This window comes from Acinonyx jubatus, chromosome B1 (assembly GCF_027475565.1).
Source record: "Acinonyx jubatus isolate Ajub_Pintada_27869175 chromosome B1, VMU_Ajub_asm_v1.0, whole genome shotgun sequence".
NCBI lineage: Eukaryota > Metazoa > Chordata > Mammalia > Carnivora > Felidae > Acinonyx > Acinonyx jubatus.
In genome coordinates, this window is record NC_069382.1 from 15,873,250 (window position 1) to 15,901,021 (window position 27,772).

The 27,772-nt window shown below is 39.6% G+C and overlaps 2 protein-coding genes across 26 annotated transcripts in view; one reads left to right on the forward strand and one right to left on the reverse strand.

Annotated features, from left to right (window-relative positions):
- Positions 1-27,772, forward strand: part of CB1H4orf47 (chromosome B1 C4orf47 homolog) — a 533,217-nt gene that overhangs the window by 177,282 nt on the left and 328,163 nt on the right. For both annotated transcript variants that reach the window (XR_008295851.1, XR_008295850.1), the window contains 2 exons: positions 6,092-6,241; positions 7,365-7,493. The gene's annotated coding sequence lies outside the window, so the exon portion shown is untranslated. The remainder of the gene's footprint in view (positions 1-6,091; positions 6,242-7,364; positions 7,494-27,772) is intronic.
- Positions 1-27,772, reverse strand: part of SORBS2 (sorbin and SH3 domain containing 2) — a 221,302-nt gene that overhangs the window by 19,069 nt on the left and 174,461 nt on the right. For 11 of the 24 annotated variants that reach the window (XM_053216307.1, XM_027077169.2, XM_015080392.3 and 8 more), the window contains 7 exons: positions 24,191-24,240; positions 21,656-21,840; positions 14,360-14,448; positions 12,719-12,765; positions 7,856-7,970; positions 7,642-7,770; positions 5,496-5,699 (listed from right to left, as the gene is read on the reverse strand). In XM_053216307.1, the coding sequence (XP_053072282.1) occupies positions 5,496-5,699; positions 7,642-7,770; positions 7,856-7,970; positions 12,719-12,765; positions 14,360-14,448; positions 21,656-21,840; positions 24,191-24,240 (819 nt within the window). Of the gene's footprint in view, positions 1-594; positions 1,357-5,495; positions 5,700-7,641; positions 7,771-7,855; positions 7,971-12,718; positions 12,766-14,359; positions 14,449-17,680; positions 19,265-21,655; positions 21,841-24,190; positions 24,241-27,772 lie in introns of all 24 variants that reach the window. The other 13 variants (XM_053216306.1, XM_053216288.1, XM_053216292.1 and 10 more) reach the window with 3 other exon arrangements.

Here is a 27,772-nt window from a genome sequence, read left to right on the forward strand (position 1 = left end):
GGGTATGTCCCCTCTTTACTAATGAAAATCATTGCTCAAGATTCTCTGTAAGATGAAAATGCATTAGTAGTCTTAAGTGGTCACCAACCTGAAGAAATTATTTCTTCCGAGAGTTAAAAGGGTACCGGCGTGCCTTTTGGTTCTGTCTCTCTCCCTTTTTACAAACTGCCATTGGAATTGGACTCGTGTCTCTGTGTATCAGTTTTCTAATTTCTCAAGTGGGGCTAATAAGATAACTCATCTCATTGACGAAGAGTTCTTAGAACACTGTCTGATACTCAGTAAGAGTTCAACTGTGTAGCTATCGTTATTAATAACAAAAAGTCAGGAAGACTATCAATTATAGACTGTTTAAAATATGAATTTCTAGTCACAAACAAATAATGGAATGACATCAGACATTTACATCATCTTACTAAAATTTGGTGAGTTTCCATACACCCCTCCACCCCCAACTTACATAGTGCTTGTGTTTCTTAAGAGGAAGCCTTTTAGGGCAATGCCAAAATTGACGTTTAGTAATGTGATTAACTGTACTAGCTAAATATAGTTAAGACGGGTTAGTTCTTTGGTAATTAGGCAAGGTTAAAATACCTCAGTACTGGTTTTCACTGCACTGCTGTCTTCCTTAGGGATCCTAGGGTCTGTGGGGGTGGCTACTGGATATTTTAAACCGTCAGGTTGCCTCTCTTCTTCCTCCTCTTCGATGTGCAGGCTCGGTGTCACCTCTGTGCCGTCGCGGGCACACCACAAGGCATCCGGTTCTCGACACTCTGGCCCTCTTCGGATGCCTGACAGAAACCCCTCATAGATATCCTCATCTTCCTCTCCGATGGCGGGGAGACTTTTGGGCAAGGGAGCCACATTAGTGTGTGCAGAGGCCACAAACTTGTCACCTAGGACTTCGGGTACTTTCTCAGGGCCTCCAAAGCCCTTTCGTATTTTTGTCAAACCTGCACATTTGTTCTGAGTTGTCTTTCTGGGATCTTGAAGTGGTGTTGCCTCAGAAGGCCGGACTGCAGCTGAGGTCACCCCTGAGCGGGGGAAAGGCAGCAGAGAAGAAGGGGATTTGGCAGGTGCAGATGCTGGAGGCAAGGGGAGGAGATCTGAGGGCTCCTCCTTAATCTCGAGGATGATCTCCTCTAGGATATTTGGTTTGGCTTGGTCGGCTGGTAAGGTTAAAGCACCAAGCTTCTCCAATTCATCCAAGAAACTGTCCAGAGAGTGAGGCGGTGTTGGGGTCAAAGGATTTGCCGGTGGGCACTCGGCTGTCAGACGCAGCCGCCCCTGGGCTGTTCTAGCTGAGCCCGGTGAAGCTTTGTGCGTGGGAGGAGGGGCTGGTTCACTGAAAGCCAACTTAGAAACGAGCAGGGATTATAAGGTTAAAATGTAAACCAAGAAAATCATACATCAAAACACAGAGACAGAGAAATGCAGGGAAGTGGTGGTAATGAATAGAAACATATTTTACGCTGTGGTCTCGATTTGTGGATATTTTTGCGGAATTTAAATAAAATCCTTTGCATGTTAACCGGAAGGTTATCTGAACAATGAAACTCTCCTAGTATTTGGAAGGGGTCTCAGGTGTCAAATGATAAGGTAAAGCTGTAGTAGCGATAAGAAGGTCAGACAGTGAATCCCTAAGTGATTTTATCTAGTGGATTAGCTCTTTTAAATTTTTTTTTTTTCAACGTTCATTTATTTTTGGGACAGAGAGAGACAGAGCATGAACGGGGGAGGGGCAGAGAGAGAGGGAGACACAGAATGGGAAACAGGCTCCAGGCTCTGAGCCATCAGCCCAGAGCCTGACGTGGGGCTCGAACTCACGGACCGCGAGATCGTGACCTGGCTGAAGTCGGACGCTTAACCGACTGCGCCACCCAGGCGCCCCGCGGATTAGTTCTTTTAAACTAGGCTTCACATATGACTCTGAAATAATGTTCCTGTAAAATGAAAACCAATAACGAAACCTTTTCTTATTCCCTGAATTTGTTTACTGTTCTTTCTGCCTGTAAGAGTGCCAAATCTTTTGAACTTCCATGATTTTTTCACTTACGTTTTGCAACGTAATTATAGCGTATGGCATAAAATATTTTTACATCATTATACATGGATACATTTCCCAGTGAATCAATTCTGAAAAATATTTTCCAAGAACAGAAACCCCCGATCAGAATGAAACTAAAGATAACTACTACTTCAAGGTTTAAAAAACCCAAAGTAAATGTTTACATAGAAAGGGAACATATGATTTTAACGGGAGTAAACTTCTGCTAGGACTCCCATTCTTTTATGTAAACCTGTGGAGTATAATTTATGAAACTTAATCTCCTGAAGTAAAAATATACTTCAGTGGATCTTACTATTATCAGTATATTTTGGATGTATTGAACAACACAGAATGGTAATGGAAATTCCTTAAAAGTAGTTCTGGAAGGGCTGCCTAGAAACATTCTAAGACATTCTATTGCTGAACTGGAAAGAATGCTACATGCTATACGTAGGAAGGCCTTGACAGTCTGGTGGATGGCATTTTACTGTCATTCTCTCCAGGGAGATGGTTCGGGTCTGGAAGATTTTGGAGATGCATTTTCTCGTTGGTTGTTTAGGATGAGACCTCACTCATGCACTCGGCACTCTTGGTCCTAAGGCCACTTAACTTTTGACTTCTGTGTCCTTTAACAGGAATGGGGCATTAATAGAATTTATTTAGCTATTTTTTTTAAAGGAAATACGATGTCCTGTCACCTTGGGGTGGGGGTATATAAGCCAAAGAGTCACAAAACTCACGTGAGCATCCTAACAGAAGATTCAGGTGGTCTTTAGTCCGCCTAGCACCTGATGTAAAGTGATACTATACATGTGGGCTGTTACTAGATAGATAGCCACCCCTAGCAGGTCCTGTCTATGTTCAGTTTTTACTAAGACAGAAATTACCTAAGTCTCATTTCATAGTCTAGAGAAATTCTCTTATTGGCCAGCATTCTATCTTATGCTCTTTGTTATGCAACAGAATAACAGATTTTGAAACTCTGTGAAACGCATAAGAATTCTAGATGATTACTTTTCGCTTTCATTTTCTCTCATGGTCAGGAATACTATGTAGACAAGGAAGAAAGATCTTTCAATCAATCCCACCATTGTCATGACTACCACTGTCACTATTATTGCCACTACTCCGGTGCAGTTACCACGACGGTTGCCAGTATACATGTTAACAGTTTCCAGGTGCTTAGCTTTACAATGGACTTGCTTCTGCAAAAAGCCAAATTACGTATCTGAGATACCTACATAACATAAACATACCTATAATACAAAAATCACATAATTACCTTTCCTCCCTAAAGCATTCGAATTGGATTCAACTACACTAAAAGCAGAAATATCAGAAATGGTATCCACTTCCATTTGGATCTCCCCTAAAATAAAGATAGTATGTCAGGAAATGTGATTTGAATGTGTCAGAGTGATGCATGAGTCAATGAGTTCTTTCCTCTATTTGCAAATACCAGTTAGAAAATAGGATACATGACATTTCGTGTATTTTGGATGTCATGGTTTAGAAGTATATTATAGTTCTTTTTCTGAAAATGATCCAGTTCAACACTAGTGAGAAGTTTCCCTTATTAAGTCAATGATATCATAGATTACCAGATGGGTCGAAATCATTAAGCACTTTTTGTTTTTTCAAATTATGGACATAAGCTTTACAACATATTTTCTTCCCAGCAGTGAGAATAAAACACTAATTAGTTTTTAGTGAAATTTCTCTATTTATAAAACATAAAATCTGGTATTCTAAGAAAAAGTTTAGGAAAGTGAAAATACATTTAAATCATATCCACAACAAGGATTAAAACACTGTGATCTACAGTATTACATTACCAGTATTAAGACATTATGGAAGCATTTCTTAAATATTAAATAAGGCTTTCTAGATAAATGCCTATTCTTTCTTATAATATTTTGTTTGAAGGTGCAGTTGCTTTGAAATTCATCTGGTAGTTTTTTAAGATGACTGAATGGTAAATAAGACAAATATATGGTTGAAGGTTCTGATATTTTCTTTTTATCAGTAGGAACTATTGAAGGAAGGATGTTGCTCTCTAACGCTAAGCTCTGGTAGTGAAGTCAACCTACTAAAGAAGATTCTGGAAAACTTTATTATCAACCAGACACAATCTGATTACCGTTCTGTTACCCAGTGTTGCCAAACTGTTCTATTATTCAGTGATAAGGGATTTACAGCAATTACCCTGCAACGGAAACCCAGTCTTCAAAGAGTAGAATAAATAAAATGCCCTTTTAAAAGAAAATGCTTCTCTTCGGATAGTAGATTCTTAGCTCATTTACATATGTAAAATCCTTGTAGACTCATTTTCAAGGAGTAGTTTAGGTCACTGGGGATGCTCTCTTGCTTTGGGACATGAAATGATTTCATGTCTGGGATGTTGATGTTATTTTGCTAGTGCCAAATGGTTTAGTTTTCCATGTCCCAGCCTTGGTCTCAGTTACAATTTTCAGTAAGTTATGGGAAACAAAATGTTTAAAATGTTGGGAAGTACTTACAATATTTTGGAAATGATTCCTTGGTAATTTAAAGTTTTACACTTGAAAGTCAATGAAAAGGAGACAGAAATCCCTAAATACCATCCATGAGAAGAACACAACATATTATATATAATTCAATAGAAAATTAAGAACAACTTCACACTGTGAGTAAAGAGAGTAGAATAGCCTTTTCTTTTCCTTTTTTTTTGGAATAGCCTTTTCTAATCAACCAGTTCAGGAAGCAAAGTCCCTTTTAAACTACATGTTGAGAAAGGTAATTATCTTTAGCTACTGGCTCTAGTGAGACAGTGGAAATCATCCTAAACCTACTAAAATAAACTTGAGGACTCCTAAGAAAGAATGACATTTTCATTCAAACTAATAAACAAACTGACTGACAGACCTTAATTAAAGATTTTTACTTTCTCTCTTTCTGTATCAAAATACCCCAAGACTTTCAAGAATTTTGTCAACTCAATTACCATATGTTGTTGAAATAAACCATTTTGGGATCTATCTAACTACCTATCAATGCATTCTATACTTATATATACTACTTACACCTGCATAGAATCCATGTAAAACATGCATATCTAAAAATAAAATCAAGCTTCAGAAAAAATTGAGTTTCAAAAAGCAGCTATAATTGCATACATACATACAGACCTATATCATATAGGATTTTATGATGCTAATGTTTTCTCTTTCAGTATTTTACTTTGAAAATAAAATTATCAAAATCAAGCATGAAACCTTTGTGCTAGCACCCCTCAGAAAGATTCAATTATATTGACTTGACATGGCACGCACACTCAGAAACATAACATGTACATTTTGTCGCTTTGCAATAGGTATGATGTTTTAGTCTATGCCTAACATCCCATGTCGATGATCTTGCATTAAGCTCCCAAACATGACACTAATATGCTAGGATGTCTTCTTACCTTATTTGAACTTAAGCTGTGGATTCTATCGCTAGAATAGCTGTGGGGTATTGGAGGGTCAGGGTAGTCCTCAGCACCTTTGGTTGTATTCTTCTTGACAACTTCTACATAGGAAACAGGGAAGATGCCTTGTCTGCTGGTTCCTGGAATTTTACCTTCATACCAGTTTTGATCAACTCTTTTAAGAAGAATAACTCTATCTCCCTGCAATGAATATTAGGAAAATGCATTATAAATACAGATGTGGTAACATAAAAACTGTCAATTGTCAATGGTTTCTAATAAGCAATAGCTTTCCATCTGGGAAAGTTTGATACCTCCAGCTGTTATGATTGTTGTTTGTTGTTTGTTTTTGTCAGGGGAATGAAAATGAAGGCTCTGAGCTCATTCCCAAATTACAGATTATCCACATGTACGATACGTAATCATTCATCGATGACATTAGAATCTCCCCTAAGGATGCTTGGTTTGTGTGAATGGGCTTACACATGTTCACACCAGTACCATGTGAAATGACTTGTATCGGTTAGTTTAAAAAGCAGAATAGTTTAACAGGGAAAACCTCAATGACAGTAGCGTTATCCTATCATTGACAGGATTCGGGGAAATGACCTTCTGCAGGAAGAGCTTCAAAACAGTGCAACTCAGCTCGCTGTGATTGTGTATCTGAAATGGATTATGGAAGTCAAGCTCCGGAAGGGAGGAAGTTGAATGGCATACCGTTTTGCTTTCTTGATCTACGTGTGGTAAGCAGGAGCAAAGAGTAAGGCTGGCAGGATGGGGCAAAGGACGTACCCTAGATAATCCACAGCTGTGCCCAGGGCCGACACCCACCTGGTCTGGATCAAGATCGTGTAACACCACTCACTATCCATTCTGATTGGCCTCTGCATAGAACATAACTGAGGAAAAGTAAATCTCCCTAATGTTGAAATTGCACTGATTTTCTGGGCAGCACACTGCTGTTGCCAGGCTGTTGCTGGAGCTATAAATTGCACTGGCAGAAGCTGCTCTTTATAGTATGAAACATCAGCCGGGATGGTTCATGGAATGTTGTGTTGCCGCTGGGAGGGTAGACGAGGAGAATGGGTTGATGATGCAGAACCAGGGCCGAGAAGGGAGAATGGGATGAGGTTCTGCCGGTACAAGAACCGTGTCGTTTCCCTTCCTTGCCCCTGGCTAAGGGATTCGCCAGTAGGCGAAGAAGTTCTAGAACCACCCTGCCTGTGACTCTCTAGCCTGTACTCTGTGCAGACACGTGGTCACCTCAAACAAACGAATGTGATGGTTTAGCAAACCATGAAGATAGTTCGTTTGATCTTTCTGCGCAGGAACAAATTAAAAAGAGTTCTTTCTGGGGGCACCTGGGTGGCTCAGTCAGTTAAACATCCAGTGATTGGTTTCGGCTCAGGTCATGATCTCACGGTTCCTGAGTTCGAGCCCCACATAGGGCTCTGTCAACACGGAGCCTACTTGGGATTCTCTCTCCCTCACTCTCTACCCCTCCCCCCCACGCCCTCTCTTTCTCTCTCTCTCTCAAAATAAATAACTAAACATTAAAAAATGAGAAAAAGAGTTCTTCCTGATATTATTAAGATACCAGAATTGGATCGGTTGCTAGTGAAATTTGGGTCAGTCATGAGGCCTAGAGAAGGCTGATCAGGGGAACAACGCTGCACAAAAATGTCTCCTCAAAAAGGCTCTGTAGGGAGAAGTACCTTCATTACGTTAGGACCGTTCCTGGATTCCAAGATAAAAGCAAATGTTGAAACACCCATTTTTTTTTTTAATTTGAATAATAAGGCAGCAGGACAAACAATATTTTGAAGTGTATGAAAGTGCTTTTCCTTTTGATGTTTCCACGTGTAGAGCTCCTGGCTGTTCAGCCTGAGGCGCCCCTTGGAGGAGACGTGGAACCTGCCATGCTAAGCCTGGAGGGAAAGTCTCTCTGAGAAGCTGTGCATCCCCCAGGGGCCTCTTCTGGAAGGACACGGAGCGGTAGGTAACAGCGCCTCAGGGTGGCCTCATAGAGTCTTTTGTAGCACATGGGGGAAACACAAAAACGTCCAAGGAAATCGATAACGTATGTTAGTTTTGGAAATACACAGCCTTTCAAAAGCACTGTTGACGACAACGGCCAGGGTACCTTTCTCAGCGACAGCTCCACGTTTGTGTCAGCATTGAAATTATATTTGGCTACAGCTTCTCCAATTTCTCCAGGCTGGGCTGGGGGAGGCGGTCTTGCAGGCTGTGCCTTCTCAGGAGGCATGAGTTTCTATGAGGGAAAAAAAGTTATCTATTCTTGATCTGTGGCGACTTTGGAAACAGCAGCCATGGGAGAGGGAAGGGGTAGGACTTACCTCCACGTAGGAGATGGGAAAAATGCCCACTCTCCCGTGGTGCTCTCCCTCATACCAATTTTGATCAATTTTCCTGAGGATGTAGACAGTATCTCCTTTCTTAAATGACAGCTCCCTGGAAGAGACACGTTTCAGGGTTAGGTTTCCCCCTCCCCGCCCCTGATGTGTAGCCATTACTCTTAAGATCAACACTCTCACTTGATCCGTACTTGGCTGAGAAATGTACTTTCAGTATGGAATAATCTGTCAAGCCCAGTTACATCAGGATCTTCGTTGCAAACCCTTAGAATTCACTTATAACTTTAAAAGTGATTTCAAAAAACGAACAAATAGAAACCTCGTGTTTGATACAAGGCACAGGCAAACTGACATGAAATTGAAAGGCAAGGATGGACTATTGCTGTGTAATCATTAGTTTACTGTGGAGGAGTTGTTAGGCTTGACTTAATGATAGATTCGCTCTGCACTGATCTTGTTAGTTCTGAAGCTAGTGAGATAGTCAGAACCTTAACCTCTCTTTCTTACTGGCCCCTTTGGATGTGCTAAAGCTTACAATAAGGAGAATAAGTAGCTTTAGCACCGAAGTGCCATCATCAGAAAAATTTTTATTCACAGGTCTTGGAAGCTGGTTGTCGGGCATTTATTTAACTGGCATATCTTGATAAGGAATTTATTTTGTGTAAAGAAAAAGATTTTAGGGGCGCCTGGGTGGCTCAGTCGGTTAAGCGTCCTACTTCGGCTCGGGTCACGATCTCGTGGTCCGTGGGTTTGAGCCCCGCGTCGGGCTCTGGGCTGATGGCTCGGAGCCCGGAGCCTGCTTCCGATTCTTTGTCTCTCTCTCTCTCTGACCCCCCCCCCCCCCCCCCGTTCATGCTCTGTCTCTCTCTGTCTCAAAAATAAATAAACTTAAAAAAAAATTAAAAAAAAAAAGAAAAAGATTTTATTCTTCAATGGAGCGCAGACATAAACATGTTTTAAGTGTAAAGACATGCACGGGTTGCTTGCCGCCTTCTTTCTAGCTTTTGTTTTTAAAAAGTAAAAGTATTTTCAGGACACCATCTATGCTTTTCCATTTTGGTTATTTCTAAGAAGAAACCTATATGCCTGCTTATTTCCTAAGTAGGTAGATGTGGGTATGTAGTTTTAAGCTATAAAAACATTACTTATTTTAGCTAATTCATGCCTACCTTCTCATCCTCACTGCATCTGTTTTTGACGGCTTCATTATCCAGGTAACTGTCTGTTTGCTGTTTTGCCCTCGTAATTACGTTTTGTCGGAGGACACTTATTTCACATCTTTTCCCAAGGGCCCTACTTTCCTACTCATCTGCCTCCCCATTCTGGAATCTTCTGCAATGTTTAGTTCAGAATCTTGAGTTGGATCGTTTATATGTGCAGAATGGATCATGAAGAGAGCTGGATATCAGATGTAGCGTATTTCTCATTGATTAAAAGAATTAATTGAAAAACTGTTACATATTAGGGGCGCCTGGGTGGCTCAGTCAGTTAAGCGTCCGGCTCTTGATTTCAGTTCAGGTCATGATCCCAGGGTCGTGGGATCCAGCTCCGAGTTGGGCTCCATTCTGAGCACAGAGCCTTGTTTAAGATTCTCTCCTCTCTCTCTGCACTGCCCACCCCGAACCCCCTCCCACTTGTGTGCACTCTCTCTCTCAAATAAAAAAATAAAAAACTGTTGCTAATTAAAGAATTATTGCACAGTTCGAAGTGTTAAAATCTTCACACTGAAAGTGTGTTAAATTTTCAGTAACCCTAAAGACAGAGGAGATTCAAGGAGTCTTACATTCAAATACAGCACTCCCTTCTTTTATGCAAATGCCTGATGTAGAAAACAAAAAACAAAATATTTAATGTTTGCAATCCAATAGCTTTCTGAGTACCAGGTGTGTTTTGTTTCTGGAAATGAGACTAGGAAGCTTAGCTTTTTTTAAAAAAACAAGTCAATTAGAGAAAACCTTTTCTTTCAAATATGAAAAGAAATCTTTTCTATTTTTAAAGGCTTGTATTTAAACGTTTTAAGCCTTCTACATAAAGGACAGAAATCTCACTTAACAGTTTTCAAAACTGTGTCCCTCTCATCTCAGACCCAGAATTTCTGAGTCCCATTAATAGTAAGCTTGCTTTCTCCCTCCCAAACCCTTTTAGAATGGTGGCTGCTGACAACCTCTGGAAATGACGTTTTATGTCTTTTTCCTATTTAACAATTGGGACATTATGTCTGGTGAGTTACTGAGCTGTATCGTTAGCTGTGTTATTAAAAAATTAAACTTTCTGCATCAGGTAAAGACAGGTAGCTTTTAAGACAGATGTTTATTTAAAGCAGATATGTCTGTCTCTTGTTTATAAGATGTTAGGCACAAAAAAGCACCCACATCTAGCTATTAATTAAAAGCACGTAAAAATGTGGCTGGACCTTTGTTAACAGTCAGTGCTTCTGGGTGTGTGAGCCTTTTAAAGCTGTGTGAGTCGTCCAGAACCTCGATTTTTGTGTCAAGTAGGTTAACTACACTGGGGAGTGCTCTTTACATCTCCTAAAAACAGAACGAGAGGAATATGATTGAACGGCAGTCAGATAAATGTATTTATGGTATGTGGGAAACATTTTTTGTTTTTGTTTTTTACTAACATTATGGGATGACTTCCATGGGTGATTACTGAATCGACTTCCCTGAAGGCTTACACAATTAGATCCTGTTGGCTTAGGAAGATTTGGTGAAAGGTGGGTGGGGTGCAGATAACCCTGCAGGAGGGCTGTGCCATTTGCAAGCCTGGAACCCTTGCTGACTCGGAGCTTTCACCAGGAGGACATGGCCTTGGAGGATGGCATCAGGCTTGGCAACTGGAGCAAACAAAATCCAGCCACACAATCAACACCCCAACACTCGCCTCTGCACTACACCTCACCTTTCTCTCACGGCTTGTTTTTTATTGAACCTTCTCAAAAAGCGGTGGGCCCTGGGTGGATACCTTTCCCGTGTCATATGCCCTGTCATTCCTCAGGGGTTCATACATTTAAAAAAGCTTTTGATGGCTTGTCACAAAGAAGAAATGACATTTACATGTTCTGTACCGCTCGCTTATAAAATCGGCATGCATCAGACACATTGTCGCACCATATCCACAGAGCAGTAATAAGGGCGAGAAGGGGGTAGACACGAAGCAGGTGTTACTTATCTCATCAAAAAAGGAAAAAAAGATGTAAGCTTTCGTCAGGATTTTTTTAAATACCCGATTTAAGCCACGTTTGACATCTTAAATTCTGTTTTTTAATTTTTAAAAATGTTTGTTTGTTTATTTAGTTATTTTGAGACAGACGGGGGGGGGGGGGGGCACAGAGCCTGATGCAGGGCTCAAACTCACGACTGTGGCATCATGACCTGAATCGAAACCAAGAGTCAGACACTTAACTGACTAAGCCACCCAGGTGCCCCAACATCTTAATTTCTAAATAGCATTTTCCTATTTAGTTCATTCTCCATCTCAGCAGCATTATGAAAATCTGAGTGATTTTATCTTTTTACATGTCTCATGTCAGAGACAGTTTCTAGAACTATTAATATAATATGCATTTTAATGAATAAAGTATTTTGTTATGTATTATATATATATTATATATGTTCCGTCTAAACAACAAAGGATAATTTAATGCCAATGTACAATGATTTCAATATCTTCAATTCTAATGGAGACCAAAGTTTCTTAAATAAGGTCTGTACACATGGGCCATGACACTTCTGGGAGACTGCCTCCCTCCCTAGCCTTTCTTAACCGCATGCCCATCTGATGAACAAGTTCCTAAGGACAAAGGTTAAAAAAAATACTGCAACAAAGGAGTACGAAAACACTAACATCAAAAGAGTGCAGGAGGAAGGGTACCTGGGTGGCTCAGTCTGTTAAGTGTACAAATCTTGATTTCAGCTCAGGTCATGATTTCCTGTGGGGTCCAGCCCTACTTTGGGCTCTGCACTGAGTGTGGGGACTGCTTGGGATTTTCTCTCTCTCTCTCTCTCTGTCTCTCTATCTCTCTCTCTTTCTCTTCTCTCCCCCCCCCCTCAAAAAATAAAGAAAGAAAAAGAAAAAGAAAAAAAGAAAAAAAGGACCACGGGAGACAATTTTGCTCAGGATCTCCAAGTTTTGAGTGTTAAGACATGGAGATATTACTCGAAGAATCTTTGTATACAGTTCTACCCTTCAATCCCACAAACTATCCTGGATATAGTTGGATAAATAAGTGTTATCAAATTCTCCCAGTGAGTGTTAATTATTCCCCAACACTGTATTTTTATGTTATTCTTGACACAAAACTTCTAGAAAACAAGATTCTTTTTTTTAAAATTTTTTTTTAACGTTTATTTATTTCTGAGACAGAGAGAGACAGAGCATGAGTGGGGGAGGGGCAGAGAGAGAGAGGGGGACACAGAATCTGAAGCAGGCTCCAGGCTCTAAGCTGTCAGCACAGAGCCCGACGTGGGGCTCGAACTCACAGACTGCGAGATCACGACCTGAACCGAAGCCGGACGCTTAACCGACTGAGCCACCCAGGCGCCCCGAAAACAAGATTCTTAATTCCGTTTTATTTGCCCTATCCTTTTGAACTCATGGTGCAGTAGCATGTTCAGTGTCACTTAAAACCCAATGTTTCTCAAGAAAATTACAAATGAAAATAGAATTAGCCCTATCCCAATTAATTGTGAAGGAACCATTAGTTACAGCTGATTGCTGAATTCGCTGAATTGGGACTTAGACCATATTGTAATACACCCCATTAGAATATTTACCTCTTAAAGTATTACCAAAGTATTTAAAGCCAACCTAAGTCACATAATGAATATTTATCTTACTTACTTAGACGTCTGAGCTTTAAAATCGTAAACAGCTTTTGCAGGCAATTTCTGAAAGGGAAAGTAAACAGTTAGTGCTCACTTAAAATTTGGATTGTTTTTTTTTTTTTTTACAAGAAAGCAATTTCATGTGAATTAAAGAGAAATGAAAGCAAAAGGAGTGAGTAAACATATATAATGTAAACCCTCTATGCAATTCATAAGTCAACCAATTAGTTCTTCACTTAGGTATTTAAGCTATAACAGGAGTGTAATAGATGGCTTGCTCACCGTAATTACTGAATATCATATTTCCTCTTAGAAACTAAGGTAGATGGGGGCACCTGGGTGGCTCAGTCAGCTAAGCAGCCGACTTCAGCTCAGGTCATGATCTTACAGCTTGTGAGTTTGAGCCCCCCATTGGGCTCTGTGCTGACAGCTCGGAACCTGGAGCCTGCTTTGGATTCTGTGACTCCGTCTTTCTCTTCCCCTACCTGGCTTGTGCTCTGTCTCTGTCTCTGTCTCTGTCTCTCTCTCAAAAATAAATAAACATTAAAAAAATTAAAAAAAAGAAACTAAGGTAGATGAACACTGCAGTACAATTCCAGAGGGATCTCTCCCAGGTACAATTCTGGCTTTTCCTGGGTCAGTTGCCCTGTGTCTTATGTGTTAACACAACTCCTTTGGAATCGTAATAAAAAGACTGGAAAAAGTCACGAAGGAAGCCATTATCCCTTTTACTAACACTTATTAACATAGTAGCAAGGAAATATTAGCCCAATTCTCATTGGGAAGCGAGTGTGTGGCCCAAAGTATAGGCTTGGTCATCTTGCATTCCCTGGAGGGTTCAGGAATTCTTTATCGACACGGTAAATCGGCCGTTCATCTTCTAGTCGTGATAAGATGTGACACACACTCACCTTCAATCACCCTGCACGCCCTAGCTAGCTGATTCAGCTCTGCCTTTTCTACTTCTCAGTTATCTCCTCACCCCACTCTCTTTCCTTGGGATTCCATGAACGTTAGGCAACCTGGGACATTCCTGACTTCTTTGGGGGTCCCACGGGTACTGGGCTGCAGGAGACACCTGTAGGGATTCTCCTGGAGCGGCTGCCCGTCCCAGGCCAGCTTCAGTTGCTGTCAAACCTTCACGGCTCCAAGACGGCGTGAACCTGAGCTCCAGCCCTGGCTCGGGACCATGCACAAAGCTAGCTGGTACCTGGTTCCTAGGAGCAGTGATTTTCCAACAAAAGCAGGCCAGCAAAAATTAGGTCGAATTTGTATTGATTTGTGACACCGATGACCTAGAGCTCCCCTCTACATCAGGGGCGAAATTTGTACTGGGAAATCTCCTTCCTCCATGGGGCAGCCCAGCTCAACACTCTCGCAGAGCACGGTTGTTAATTCACGGGTGTCAGGTCAAGACTCGGCGGGGCCTCGCTGCCGGAACCGGACCGCGGTTGGGGGACATCTACAGCTAGGGTCGGGGTGCGTGCTGCCTTGAGTCCTTTGCTCAACCTCCAGGGAAGGTGTTTCTAGTTTCTCTCTCGTCATTTTTATGTTCTCGATCTGGGCTCTTTACTGGTTTTGGAAAAAACTCTGGCTGGCAAGTGCTTTATCAAATACGTTGCAGAAAAAAAGACTCCAGTGCTATTGAACAAACTACCTCTTTTTCTGGAATTCCTCTTCTTTCCCTCGGTGCATTTCTCCCCAGGTCAGTCATAGTGGATGAGTAACTTCTAGGGGACTCATGGTCTGTGGGAAAGGACAGGGTCAGAGTGAGTGTTCACATAATTAAAAGCCGACCATTTTTAGCCATGGTCCCTGGTGGCAACTGCTTTCTCCTTCGGATTTAGAGACATAGCACAATGGAAGACGTAGGTATAAGATTCATAGGTAAACGATAAAGTTGTGATGGAAGACACAAAACCAGAGCATCGCAAAAGGGAAAAATATCCGAGGTTGCAGAAGTGTTCTAATCCCAAATGTAACTGTTACATTGCTGATGTAATTATGCTGCAGCACCTGGTATAGACAATTCATACTCGCGGGGTGATGGCGGGGGGGATTTCTCACCTCAGAGATTTGATACTTTCTATTCCTTTTGCCTCCAATTTGTAATTATTTTTCAGGGCAGGGGGAGCCTGGGTGGCTCAGTCGGGTGAGCGTCCAACTCTTGATCTCAGCTCAGGTCATGATCTCACGGTTTGTGAGTTTGAGACCCAAGTTGGGCTCTGTACTGACAGCATGGAGACTGTTTGGGATTCTCTCTCTCTCTCTCTCTCTCTCTCTCTCTCTCTCTGCCTCTTCACCACTCATGCGTACACACACTCTCTCTCTTACTGAAAATCGATAAACTTATAATGACTTTTATAGGGCCTATAGAAGATGGAGAATTTGAACATAGCAACAATTAACAAAAACTAAGACATCTCATGGAACAATTTAAGAATGTAGTAATGAAAAAGAAAAATAAAGCATGATGGTGGCAGAACTATGGTTGTGTCCATTCCCCATGCCCCATTCCTACACACTCTGTCCCTCTATTCCCCCACCCCGTTGTTACACAGTTGTTGAGTTTTAAGATGTCATCCGAAGGCTTAAAAGGCCTTTATCTTTTGCCTTCCCTTTTGTTCAACTGCCTTATCAGAAAGTATATATTTATTCCAAGAAGCAAAGGGATAAAAATTCTCTAAACAGGAAGTATCCTATTGATTGCTACGCTGCTTATGAAATACTGAATTGTTTTTGTTCATCTGAAAGCACAGTATAAATAATTACATTCCCAAATTATGATTATAAGTATCTCTTAATGGTTTCTTATACTTTACACATTTGTATGTGGAAATGTAACTAGACAAGAATATCTCAGTAGTCTCTGTTATAGAATTTTACCAGTATAACTGGGTCAAAATTAGTAAATTCTTTCTCTTATCCCTTTAACAGATTTAGTTATATTGATTAACAAGAAGCATTAAAAATAAAATAAATCCAGCTACAAAGGAATTAAAAAATGCTAATTCATAAAAAGAAAACATTACTTAAAGATCGTGACTACTTTGACTATAAGACAGAATTGTCTATTTAACAGCAGGTGGACACCTGTTACATGACATATAAGGACAAATGTCTAACTGTCGGTTGTGAATTCCAAAGTCTTTAGATTTAGTAAGGTAACATGGCCACAAATATCTCAGGTTAAACTTACTCAGTTATTTTCAAGCATGAGAGAGATTCTGTGCCATATATTTTCTGTTTCTAAAATGGAAATACTTTTATGAAAGCTTTCATACTGATCATTAAGTTGTGAATCACTTTTACTAATCCATGGCATATAAACTATTTTTCAATTGGGCTAAACAAAATTGGAAAGTGGGTATGTTATCAAAAGACAAATACCCTTCAAATGCCTTTCAAAGCCCTCTCAGATCAAGTTTCAGTAAGGTACTCTATCCGTACATAAAATTTAGAGGTGATTATTATCGTTGATACACTTACTTGAATAGCTGGAATTATCCAATATTGAAAAACTGGAAAAGGTAGCGGACTTATTATAAACTTAAATTGTGACGTCTCAATCAGTGAAAATATCAAATTGTAGGCACTGTTTTAAAAAATTCTAATTTGTTGTTTTGGAAGCGTGTTGTATGGTATAAATGGAAGCAAAGATAAATACTAATAAAGCAAATTTGTGCAGTGGCCGCTAACAATTGAGTCACCTATATAGTACATTAATATGAAATTTGCATTGTCTTTTTTTTTAACCTATAGAGATTATATTCTATACTACAAATACTGAATTATTAGGAGTTTGCATCTCTTTTCTCTTACCTACTCCCTAGCTGACTTTGGTTAAATCTCTTGTCTCCCCTGGGTCTCACTGCTTATAATGATACCTATCACCTAGGTTGGTGCCAGTGCTAATTAGATAGTGTGTGTAGAGCGCTTTGCAATGCCCAGTGCATAGCAGACTGTTGACAATCCAAATTCCAGCAGGGAATGTTCTTTCCAGCTTCTGAAAACTTACATAGTGAACAGATGTCTGTTAAGAATTAAAAAAAGAGAGAGAGAGAGAATTGTATACAACCTGTATAAAAAAATATCAGAACCCCTAACAAACCTCAAAAAAAGTCCTCTGCCTTTGAACTGTTATTTGTCCGCATATTGCCACTCCAAGGTGATAATCCATCTATGAAAATGGAGTTGAGGGTCACTTTTAACCTAAATGGCCTAATTCAAATGTCAATATAAGATTGTTTCAGCGGAAACAGAAAATAAGGTAATGGAAAGGAAAAGAAAATGAATACACTGAATGATGGAAATGAGACTTCTGTCTATACAGCTTAAAGATGTATTCACAAAAATTTTATCCCATGTGCCCTTTAAAGGTTGTTCAACAAATCCTATTCTCTTTTCATTGTCCATCAATTACTACATTGACTAGTTCAGTTTTTCTTCCTGGGTGTTTGGATGTAGTATCTCGATGTTGAATGTAAGGAAATTATTTATTGAGTGAGTGACTATAAAGTTAATATAATAACCAAGTAAAAGCTGTTTGTTAGATTATTGGTTTTGATTCATTTTACGACAAAACAAGAGTCATCAGTCTCTTAAGGATACTGATACTCAATCATGGTTTCCTTGATGGGATCCTTTTAAATTGATAAAATAAGTTTAACTGGTTGTTTCGACGTATGTTGTTTCAACCCTAACATTAAGCTACAAGATGGTTTTCCCTTTCGATTTTGAATGAATAAATTTTTGTGAATTGGTGATCACTTTAAGCCACACGTCAAGTCCGATTATCACATGGGCAAATGAGACTATTCAGGAAGACATGTTTGCACAACAAGCATTTGCTTCAAAAACACATAATGATGCCGAGTGGTCTCACAGCTTAGGAATGATGAGATGTAGGAATGGAAAATGAAAGAGCTGGATGGTGGGTGTCTGAACCACAGGGACAGAGAAAGAAAAGCTCATCCACCTTGGAGACTCCGTGCACTCTCATGGTCTTGGTGGTGGTAGTTGGTGGTGGTGGTGTCCACGTCTGGGAAAGAGGCACTGTGAGGCATTCTCCCACAATCGTTCTGGTACAATGGACAATGAATAGCACCATCTTGAGGCAGTGGGTGGAAGGGCTGGTGCACGGGGCTCCTTTTTAGAGCTTTAAGTGATGAGTTCCTCTCCGGAATATCTGGCAACAGTTCACTGATAAGACGGTGCAATATACTGTTGTCTGGCAAGCTTCCCCTTCTCTTTTCAGCTTTAATTTGGTCACAGATGTCTTTAAGGGCAGAGTCCAGAGCCTCAAACACAGACGCTTTACATTTTGCCTTTTCAGCCTGTTTTTTGGGAGTCGAGTTCTTTTTCCTCCGGAAAGGCACGGGACTGACTAGAAACGCAAGTTTAGAAAGGCCGGGGTCCGTTTCCTGTCTTCTGGGCTCCTCGGCATTTTCGTGTTTAGCTCTTTCATGTTTCAGCATTGTGGTAAATCGGGTGTAGGAGGCAGGGCATCTGCCTTTGCAGGAGCTGATGAGGTGCCGGTGGTGGTGGTGGTGATGGTGGTGGTGATGGTGGCTGGATCCATAAAAGCTCTCAGAGGATGTGAAAGAAAAGTGATCAAAGTCACTCTCGCTGCAAAAGGACGACCCTTCCACGTGGATGTAATCACTGTGGTCAGACACAACTCCTTCTTGGTCACTGTCGGAAAACTCCAAATGAGTTCTCGGTTGCTCGTCACTGGTGACTTCGATGTGAATCGGCACCAGGGTTTTGGGCTCGTAGCTGCATTGTACGTGAGAAGGGTGTCTACTCTGACTTTCTTCCTCCAGCAGAGACTCGATGGAAAACCGCCTTTTGGGACATAAACCGTTTTGTTGGGGTTCTAGGGTTATAGGAGAGAACATATCATCTCCTAAATTTGGCATGGATTTTGACTTTTGAATCAACTTCTCAAATTCAGAAATGCGAGTGGGGACCATGTCCCTGGGTACCTCCTCAGTGGAGGACTGACTCCAGCCATGGAGCAGGCCCTTGTGTTGCTGTTCGTTTTCATACTGCAGGATTCTCGACTTTACCGAGCAAATCACCTCTGAGTTCATCAAATCCTTGCGATTGATGCGGTGCATTTTCTTGTACATTTTTAGGAACCCTGGGGCGTCATGGGCTGACCTGTGTCGGAGCCTCGATCTGCCGTTACCACGGCCCTCCTGGATGTAGGGGGAAGCCCAGGCCCCAGGGCAGCTCTCCTTGGACTCATCTTCACATAGCAGAGAGCCCATACTTTCTGACTTGGCTTTTGGGTCAGGGAAGCTGTCACAGTCACCATTTAGGAGATCATCACAACTACGAGATTTGATTTTGGGGGAGACTGTCTCTTCAGTGCTGCTCCAGACCTCTGCATTTTGCCGGGCCATTTGCCAGCCGTTCTTGAACGTGATGGCCCTCTGTGAGTCACGAGGGACATCCAAATGCTGTCTCTTGTAAGCGTTACAGTAATCTAACTCATTGGAGGGATTGCCGTTGAGCCCTGAGTAACTGTAAAGGGATGGACACATATCATCCCCACCTTTTAATCCAGGCCAGCGTGGTGAAAGAGAGACATGTGGAGAAGTTAAAAGGTTCACAAAGAGGAAGCATGTCAGTTAGCATCAGATAGCATAGCAGAGGGAAAGCAGTTAGCATGGTTTAGTCTAGACACGGATTGTTACACATGTAGCTTCAACTTTAGAGGAAGAAGATCCTAATTCTAAGGCAGGGTAATACTTTTTCAATGAATGTAGCTTCGCAGATATTAGAGTTAACAAAACCACATATAAAAAGTAATTAGTGTAGTTTCGATACCTATTTGTATTGTGTTCATACATCTTTCTGCAAACGAGGTATGCCCAAACCACAAAAGTACCTCGGAAGCTAATAGCCTGACCCGGTGTAATTTAAAGGTTTACCAATTAAGGCCAAAAGTGGTAGAGGTTTAATCAACTGAATAGGGTCAGGATTTGAGTCTCGTTTGATTTATAATGGTAGAGAGGTAAAGAGTAATTTATAAATTTGCATTTAGTTACTACTTCCGTAACTGTATTAAGTAACTTTTCGTGGGCGTTAGATAGAAAAAGCAACAAGACAAAGCATTTTCCAAACTTGTAAAATCAAGATGCTTTGAAATACTGCTGTTAATATTTCTCCAAGACACACAGTACAACCTCTTTAAACATACAAATTTACCTCATTCATTGCTCTACAAATTTACCTCATTCATTCCTCATTCATTGCCTCATTCTATGAGGCAGATTCTCTTAAGAATAACTGGATATAGTATAAAATTCTCATCAGAGGTTAATGCATCTTAGTTTTTTCCAAGGAGGTTGTTTTTTTTTTTTTAAATAATTTGCAATTTGATAATAGCTAAAACTGACCTCAATTTAGAATATGTTTAGAAATATTCTTTTCTTTTGCTCTGCTGCATTAACTCATAAACGAGAGGCCAAATTAACATCCAATGGGACATTTTCATCTTAGAAGGAAACCTGATGAAGGAAAATCTCTCTCTTGATAGTTCCTGTCTTACAACCTTATCCAAACTTTGCAAAAGTAGATAAGCACATCAAGCAGATATGTAATGTTTGGGAAAGGAAGTTGAGTCAACACTCCCTGGGGTAAAAACAAATATAAAAATTAATCAGAATCCTTTTAATTTTTGGGTGCTATCCAAGCATAATGAATCGATGGTATTTCATGACCTATTTACTATCTTAAAATATTCATTTGCATAAATGAGTGGAATCTGATAAATGTATGTCTGTTAATTGGATGAAAGGTATCGTAAAAGGGGCTCACTCATTCTGAACCTTCCAGGTAGTAGGCCCACTTTTACTAGGCCATGGAAGATGGCCAGTGACTCCCACCTATCCGGAGTCCAGGCAACCAAACCAGCCTGTCTTTTGCACACAAACCAGCTACCACTTAGCTTTGATTGCCACATGGCCACGCTTTTCGTGCTTACGTTTGATACGTGTGGCCGAATCTGTGCTATTTAGGGGAAACTTCTGTTAGAGTGCAAGTTCTTTACACATTTCAAATTCCTTTTGTGTTCTGTTTCAATGCCAGGAGATTGGGGAAGATTTCAGGGCCCCAAATTAGGTATGGCCTTAGGTACCTGTAGATGCTGGTTTAATCCTCAATCTCCATCTTGGGAATATTCCTGTTACCACAGCAATAATGCACTAACCAGTCTTCCAGAGACCTGAAGGAGACTTGCCCTCTCTCAACACAGCTCACTGAACTTCCAGAGAGGAGAGAGGCCATATGGAGAAATGGCTTAGTGAATCTAAATTTTCCAAGTATAGCTTGAAACCAGTTGGTTCTTATTAGTGGACTGTTCTGAATCAAACACCATGTTACATGCGTAATATGGATATTCTACTATCTATGTGAATGTTGGCCAAAGTATAGAACAGATGACAAAGGAATAAACTTCCATAAGTCAGACAAAATTTTATCTCGAATTAAATAATTAAAAAAATCAAAGTACGTTTTAGGCAACAATGTTCTTTGTTGCTACTTCTAATTCCTACTCTATAGATGTGATTAACTTTGCTAGTTGTAGTAACTTTAGACCATTTTTTTAAAATACGCAAATATTTATAAATGTAATCTTTTAATGGCCTGACAATAAATTAGGTACTCTGAATGTGTTCAAAAAAAACCACAAATGATACATTTGGAGGAAAAAAGCATTGAATATGCTAGATGATAGAGTCCTTTAAGCCACTCACATAGCTCACCAAACTGACCTAGTCTGTGTAAAAAGAAAGCTATTGTTATGAAACTGGATTGTATTCAAGACACTGTATTTAAACGCTAACTATCTCTGCACGGTTAATCTCGCCCAGCTGTCACAGGTAGCCTAGGTTAAAACTAAGCTAGTAAATTGCTTACCCATCAATCTATAATTGCTCACCTTTTGCTCTTGACGGGGAAGAAGGGGAGGAACTTATGAAGGACTGGGTCAGCGTGGCGCTTGACCCTGGGAGGTCCGCTCGGCCTGGGCTGGTCCTGCGTGCACCGTGATCCAGGCCCCTCGGCTGCCCCACTGCAGGCTCGCTCTTCCTCCTTTTCCTGAAGTCACTGGCCATGCTCGTGGCACTGAAAGAAGAGATCAGTTTCAGTCAGGCTGCTGTTAGAGGAGGCTAGTATGTCAACCAGAAAGACTGATGGAATGTGCTAGTGACAGTGGTACAACTCTTACCTCTGTTCCCCCGAACTGCAGTTTTCAGAATTCATTCCTTGCTATTAAACGCTATTTCTTTATCATCTCTTTAAAAATATTCATAGACTGTATTTTATTATTTTTTTATTAATTTTTTTAATGTTTATTATTTATTTTTGAGAGGTAGAGTGCAGGCGGGGGAGGGGCAGAGAGAGACGGGGGGCGGGGGGGAGACACAGAATCCGAGGCAGGCTCCAGGCTCTGAGCCATCTGCGCAGAGCCCCATGCGGGGCTCGAACCCACAGACCTCGAGATCATGACCTGAGCCAAGTTGGACGCTTAACCGACTGAGCCACCCAGGTGCCCCTGAGACTGTATTTTTTTTTAAAAGAGAAGTTTCCATTATATGGATGCACCAGTTCGTTTATCCATTCACCTACTGAAGGGCATCTTGGTTGCTTTCAAGTTTCAGTAGTATGAATGAAGCTGCTATAAACATCCATGCGCAGTTTTTTTGTGCAGACATAAGTTCATGATCACATTTTAAAGTACAAATCCTCCTATCGGTGTTGTACGTTGTGACTGACAATTCAGTGGTAGGATTTGTGTCATGTATCTTTTCTCTGTAAAGAGGAGTTCCAACAACATGACTATATCCGGGGAAGCGTGCCGACATGAAAGAAAGGACTGGAAAAAAGGAAGTCACCTGATGAGACAAATTTCTCTTACCTCAAGGTTTCCCTACGGCTTTTCCTACCAATCTTACCTTGAAAACACTTACACTGAAATTCTAACATTTTCCCAGTGAAGTAATGAACGAATCACGATCTGACCAGCAATCAAACCGTTTAAGGGGACTTTCATCCGGTTGTATGAAATGGTGTAAACTCTCTATAATGGCAGGACATTTTTATCACCGTCTCGATCTGAATATAGGATCACTCAGGACAAACGCTAGTGAACAAGGATACACATCATGCGGCATGCTGGCTGTCCGATCATTACACAAAATTACATCAGCAACAGCAGTAACGGCAACACCAGCTCCCACGAGGCAGCAATACACTATTGCTTTGCTGCCGTTACTGTCTGCACAGCCCACACGCAAACCTGCGAGGTGTGCACGTTACCACTATTGCGTAAATGAGTCGATGCAACACACACTTTGCAAGCATAGAGTTGGAGCTGGACCTCAGAATTTGTCTTTGTTCTTCTGAAGAGGATAGCCGTCTTTTCCTAGACCTGTTTTTGCCGTCACCGTCCTGTCACGTGAGGGTCTGTGCACAGTCTTAATAGCAATCTTAGGTCAGATGAGAACTCTGAAACTCAAATACTTTAGGAGTGTCTATAGATGTAAAAGATATGAGAGGAATTTGAGGAGCCTTTTACTTAGTGACATTGATGTCACTGAATGGCCCCCATGAACCCAATTTACAAAGGACCCAATTTACAAAGTTTTTGACTTACGCTGAGAGAAATCTGTAGAAGGGCAAATTTATATTTCTTGTTGGTGATACAATATGGCTGAGAGTTTGTATTATTCACTCTTGCTAGTGAGCTGTGTCTGAATTTCGGTAATGCTTTCAAGTTAAGTGATATTTAAAGCCTATCAGCAGGACTTAACCTTGGTGAATTCGTGGGACAGTTAGGGGTAGTTCCAAGTTATTCTGGCTCAGTTCTAGTTTGTCTCTGCTCCTTGCTAGCTATGTAAACTTGGTAAGTAATGAAGCCTAAGTTTAGTGCGTTCAGACCTAAGGTGGGGAGAATAGTACTTGACTCACCGTGGTGTCTTAAGGATTGAGTATGTTTATGTACTTAGAATGTGTGGTATATAGTAAGCCATTCTTTATTGGTAGCAACAGTGTTTTTGATTTGTGCAGTCAGAGTATAATGAACAAATATGTATACAACATAATTTAGAAAGTTTCTAATAATTTACACATTTTTTTCAAATATGCCATCGTAAGTATCATCTAATAATATTGAAAATTAGATGTTTATAGTTCCCGTTTAAAGAAAAGAAAAGTGGATAGAGAGGAGATAGGGAAGGGAAGAATTTCTTGGTAGAGGAACCCAGAATTATTTCACTTAGTTTTTATAAATTTTTGAATATGCTGATATACAGTGATGCAAAAACACAATAAAACAACTTCATAAAGTATGGTGCTTAGAATAATAATGACAGATAACGTAATCTTCATTATTACTTAACTGAACAGTATTCCTATTAAAAAAGAAACCACTGGTATAGAATATTCTGGTTGCATAATGTAGTGACATTCTTACCTAGTGGGTCTTTCTAGGCTTCTGTCTATTGAGGATTGATACAAGGAGGCCTGTTAAGATAGAAAAATAGTTCCATGAAAATTTTTACCAAGGTAAAATTTCATTTGTCCGTGGACATTAAATTAGGTATCCTAAAATGAATATTATAAAAATTGAGATAATAATACCATGTATTTTGATCATAAAATGTCTTTCAAAGAGAAATCATGTAACTCGATTTCTACTTTCTTCCTATCTACTTTCTCTTTTGATATAATGCGCTGTATTTCTCTTTGTAACTCAAATTATTCACAAACCAAACATTGCCTGGGGCAAAAAAAAAGTTGTTAATTGCTCCTTCTTGTAGGAAATAGACTGTAAGTAGGAATCTTCTACATTAAGGGATGGTTTGTTGTTTAAAAAAAAATATTCGTAGGCATCATTCGACCCTTATACAACATAAACCTTCTTTATAAATTTTTTTGTCATGTTGCCAGGCGTTACCTTCAAAGTATAACATCTGAGCAGAACTGAGACATCTTTCCTCTGTCAACACAGACATGGCATTTTAATAATACCGCCGAATTTGGTTTGAAATTAAACTAAACTATCTGGCACTTAAATCAGGTACAGACTGACATCTTTCAAAGTTAAGTTCAGGGTTAGTTTAAACAAATGATTAATGAACCCAAATATAACCTTTTTATAAACAGAAGTGGGCTTTTAACATTTCCATGAGAAAACCAATTCTCTGTTGTCCATGGTTGTAGGAACAAAGAAAAATAGATAATGCAAAGTGACACATAATTCCAAATACCTGTTGTGCACACCATTTTCATACCCCTTCATTCTGAACAGGACAATGAAACAGATATTAGGCAAAATTATTAGATAGGAAGTTTTTACTCCCCATGGCCATCTCCTAGAATAATTACTGAAATAGCTAAAAGGCAAGAGAGGATCTGTTTTGAGCTCTTGAACATTTGAAATGACACTGCAGAATGAGCGAAAGTGGTTATGGTGCGACGTCTAGAATGTATAGGAAAATGTATACAAGTATATATGTGTAAGACTGTATATGTGTTCGGGCCACATTTGATCCATTATTTATCACAAACTTTGGTCTGATGAAGAGCTGAAATTCTAGTTTAAAAATGGCCTTCCGTATGAAAGTTTAAAAACGTCAACCAAAAAGGCAGGATTTGACAGATTTTATTTAAGTGCCTATCACACAGAAATATTTAACCAGAGTGTTAAAAACCTGCTTAAGTGGAAACTAAACCACACTTTAAAACCTATTTCTATAACTTTATTTTCTACTTGCAAATCGGCACCAATTAACCAATTAAAATATTAGTATGTAATTTTGAGATTCTTTATGTAGATCAGTCTGACAAGCCCTCTTATGCATAATTCTAAAGTTGGTTCTGTTAATTAATATTTTCATTTAATTTCTTCTTACCGAATGCGAATGGAATCTTGCCCAGAAACAAACAAAAGCACCTTTCTGCAAGAGACTATCGCCCCTCCTTTGAGACAGAAAAGACACAGTCTAATGTTTTTAATTCCTAGAAAATATTTGGATTCCTAGGTTCTCGACAAATATAAAATTAGAAGAAAGAAATTTGGTCCACTGTCTGATAAATGTACATAATTACTTAACTTGGCAAAGTCTGAATCGTACACTGGAAAAGTGAAAAAAAAAAACAACACTAAATAAGAGGGAAAACAAAGAAGGAAATGAATAAAATATTCTGCTTTAGAAACATTAACTCCACAAGTCTGCAGAAGAGCAACATCAAATAGCCTCAGAGTATTGCCATCTGTGTAGAGCACAGCATTCACGGAAATGACAAACCACAGTTGATTATCAAAAAGTGTCAATTTCAGAACATCCCTAGAGTGACCAGAGATTTTGAATTGCCAGCTTGGGATGAGCCTAAACAAAACTGTAACATGAGAGAAAACATAGTGTAAGAAGTGAACGCTCTATACTGATAAATTTATTGTGTTTTAGACTTAGGCAAAGAAATGACAATGATTCCTCCTTGTGCTGGTTTCCATAATCCGAAAGAAACTGAAACCAGTTTTATTTATAGTCAAAGGAAGACATTTGATATTAAATTACAGGGAAACAGGAGGAGGTCTAGATAGATGACCAAGGGAAAAACTTGAATGATAATTACATAAATGACACTAATTCTGAAATGGAGATTGTGTCCAGAAAAGGGGTTAGCTATTTTACCTATTATGATCTACTATTTACATATTACCATTATTTTAACATACCTAAATTAAGTTCATTTTGATAAAGTATGGACATTGAATCACTCTTTCTGCTAAGTGATCGTGTGATTTAACTTTGCTTAGAAGTCCTTAATGGTTCGTCATTAATGCCAGTTTCTCAGTTGTATTGATTAAAAAGTTTGTTATTCATGGCATATGCTAGGCACTTGATAAATGGTAGCCAGGGTGATATGTAATCAGTTACAAATTTTACCAGAAATGTTTTACATAAAGATATTAAAGATAATATCTAGTACCTTAGCAGAGTGTTTGTTTACACTGTGAAAAACCATGATGTGAGAGTAATATGCTACAGAATTGTACAATACTCCTTCTCAATTCCAAAGAAATAATGGCAAATCAGTTAAATCATCAGCAAAGTGCTTTTTTTATGTGATTTTTTTTTTGGCTACTACCATAGCATGTAGAATGTATAAAATTTCTACAATTTTTAGCCCAAGTTATTGTGTAATGTTAATTATAGAACTCATTTTACAAAAATAGTTGACAAGGAATAGTATTTAGTAAATAACTTGTTTCTGGAAGATTTGAACTCCAAATACATCTCTTGGATGTGCTAAGAAGTGTGGTATAGAGGAAACCTCATGGAAGTGGAGGTTAAGAGATCTATGTTTTATTTTTAACTTGCCACCCTCTTACCTTGTGATATTGGACATATATGTTTTTAATTTTGGGGCTCTACTTTTCTTGACTTAAAAATGAGTGAGTTGGACTTGGTGATCTCTGAATTTTATTTCACTTCTCTAAGAACCAACCACCTTAAAATCATCCTAGAACTATCTGACCAAAATATCAGAAAAAATATCTGACCAAATTGAATTCCAAAGTAAATTGTTGGGTATTTTCTTCTGAGACTGTGCCTGCAATTCCAGTTGTCACCACTGTGTGTCAGTAGTACTTCCTGAAGCATGGGTATCTTAGTAGTTTTATTTTCTAGTTGCACATTTTTTTTTTTTTTTACCAAGTTAAGACTTTTTGATGAAAGTAAGGTATTTATTAAGTGTCTTTGTATATATTTAGGACCACAGAAAATCTGTGTAAAACCAGTTTACGCACTTTGCTCCCATTCCAGCTACTTCTAAGAATTCCCACACAGAGGCTTTTATATAGCTGATGTTTAGCAAAACTGTCACTTTTGCTTATGTCAACCAGTAAGTCTTAAATATGCTTTCCAAAATAATTTCAATTTTCTTTGCAGAGAGCAGGATAAAATCCTTTGACTCTGGAATGTTTCTTCCTCTTTCATACTCTCTTTGACTAAATCAAATAAAATTTGACATTGCCTGGAATTTTTTT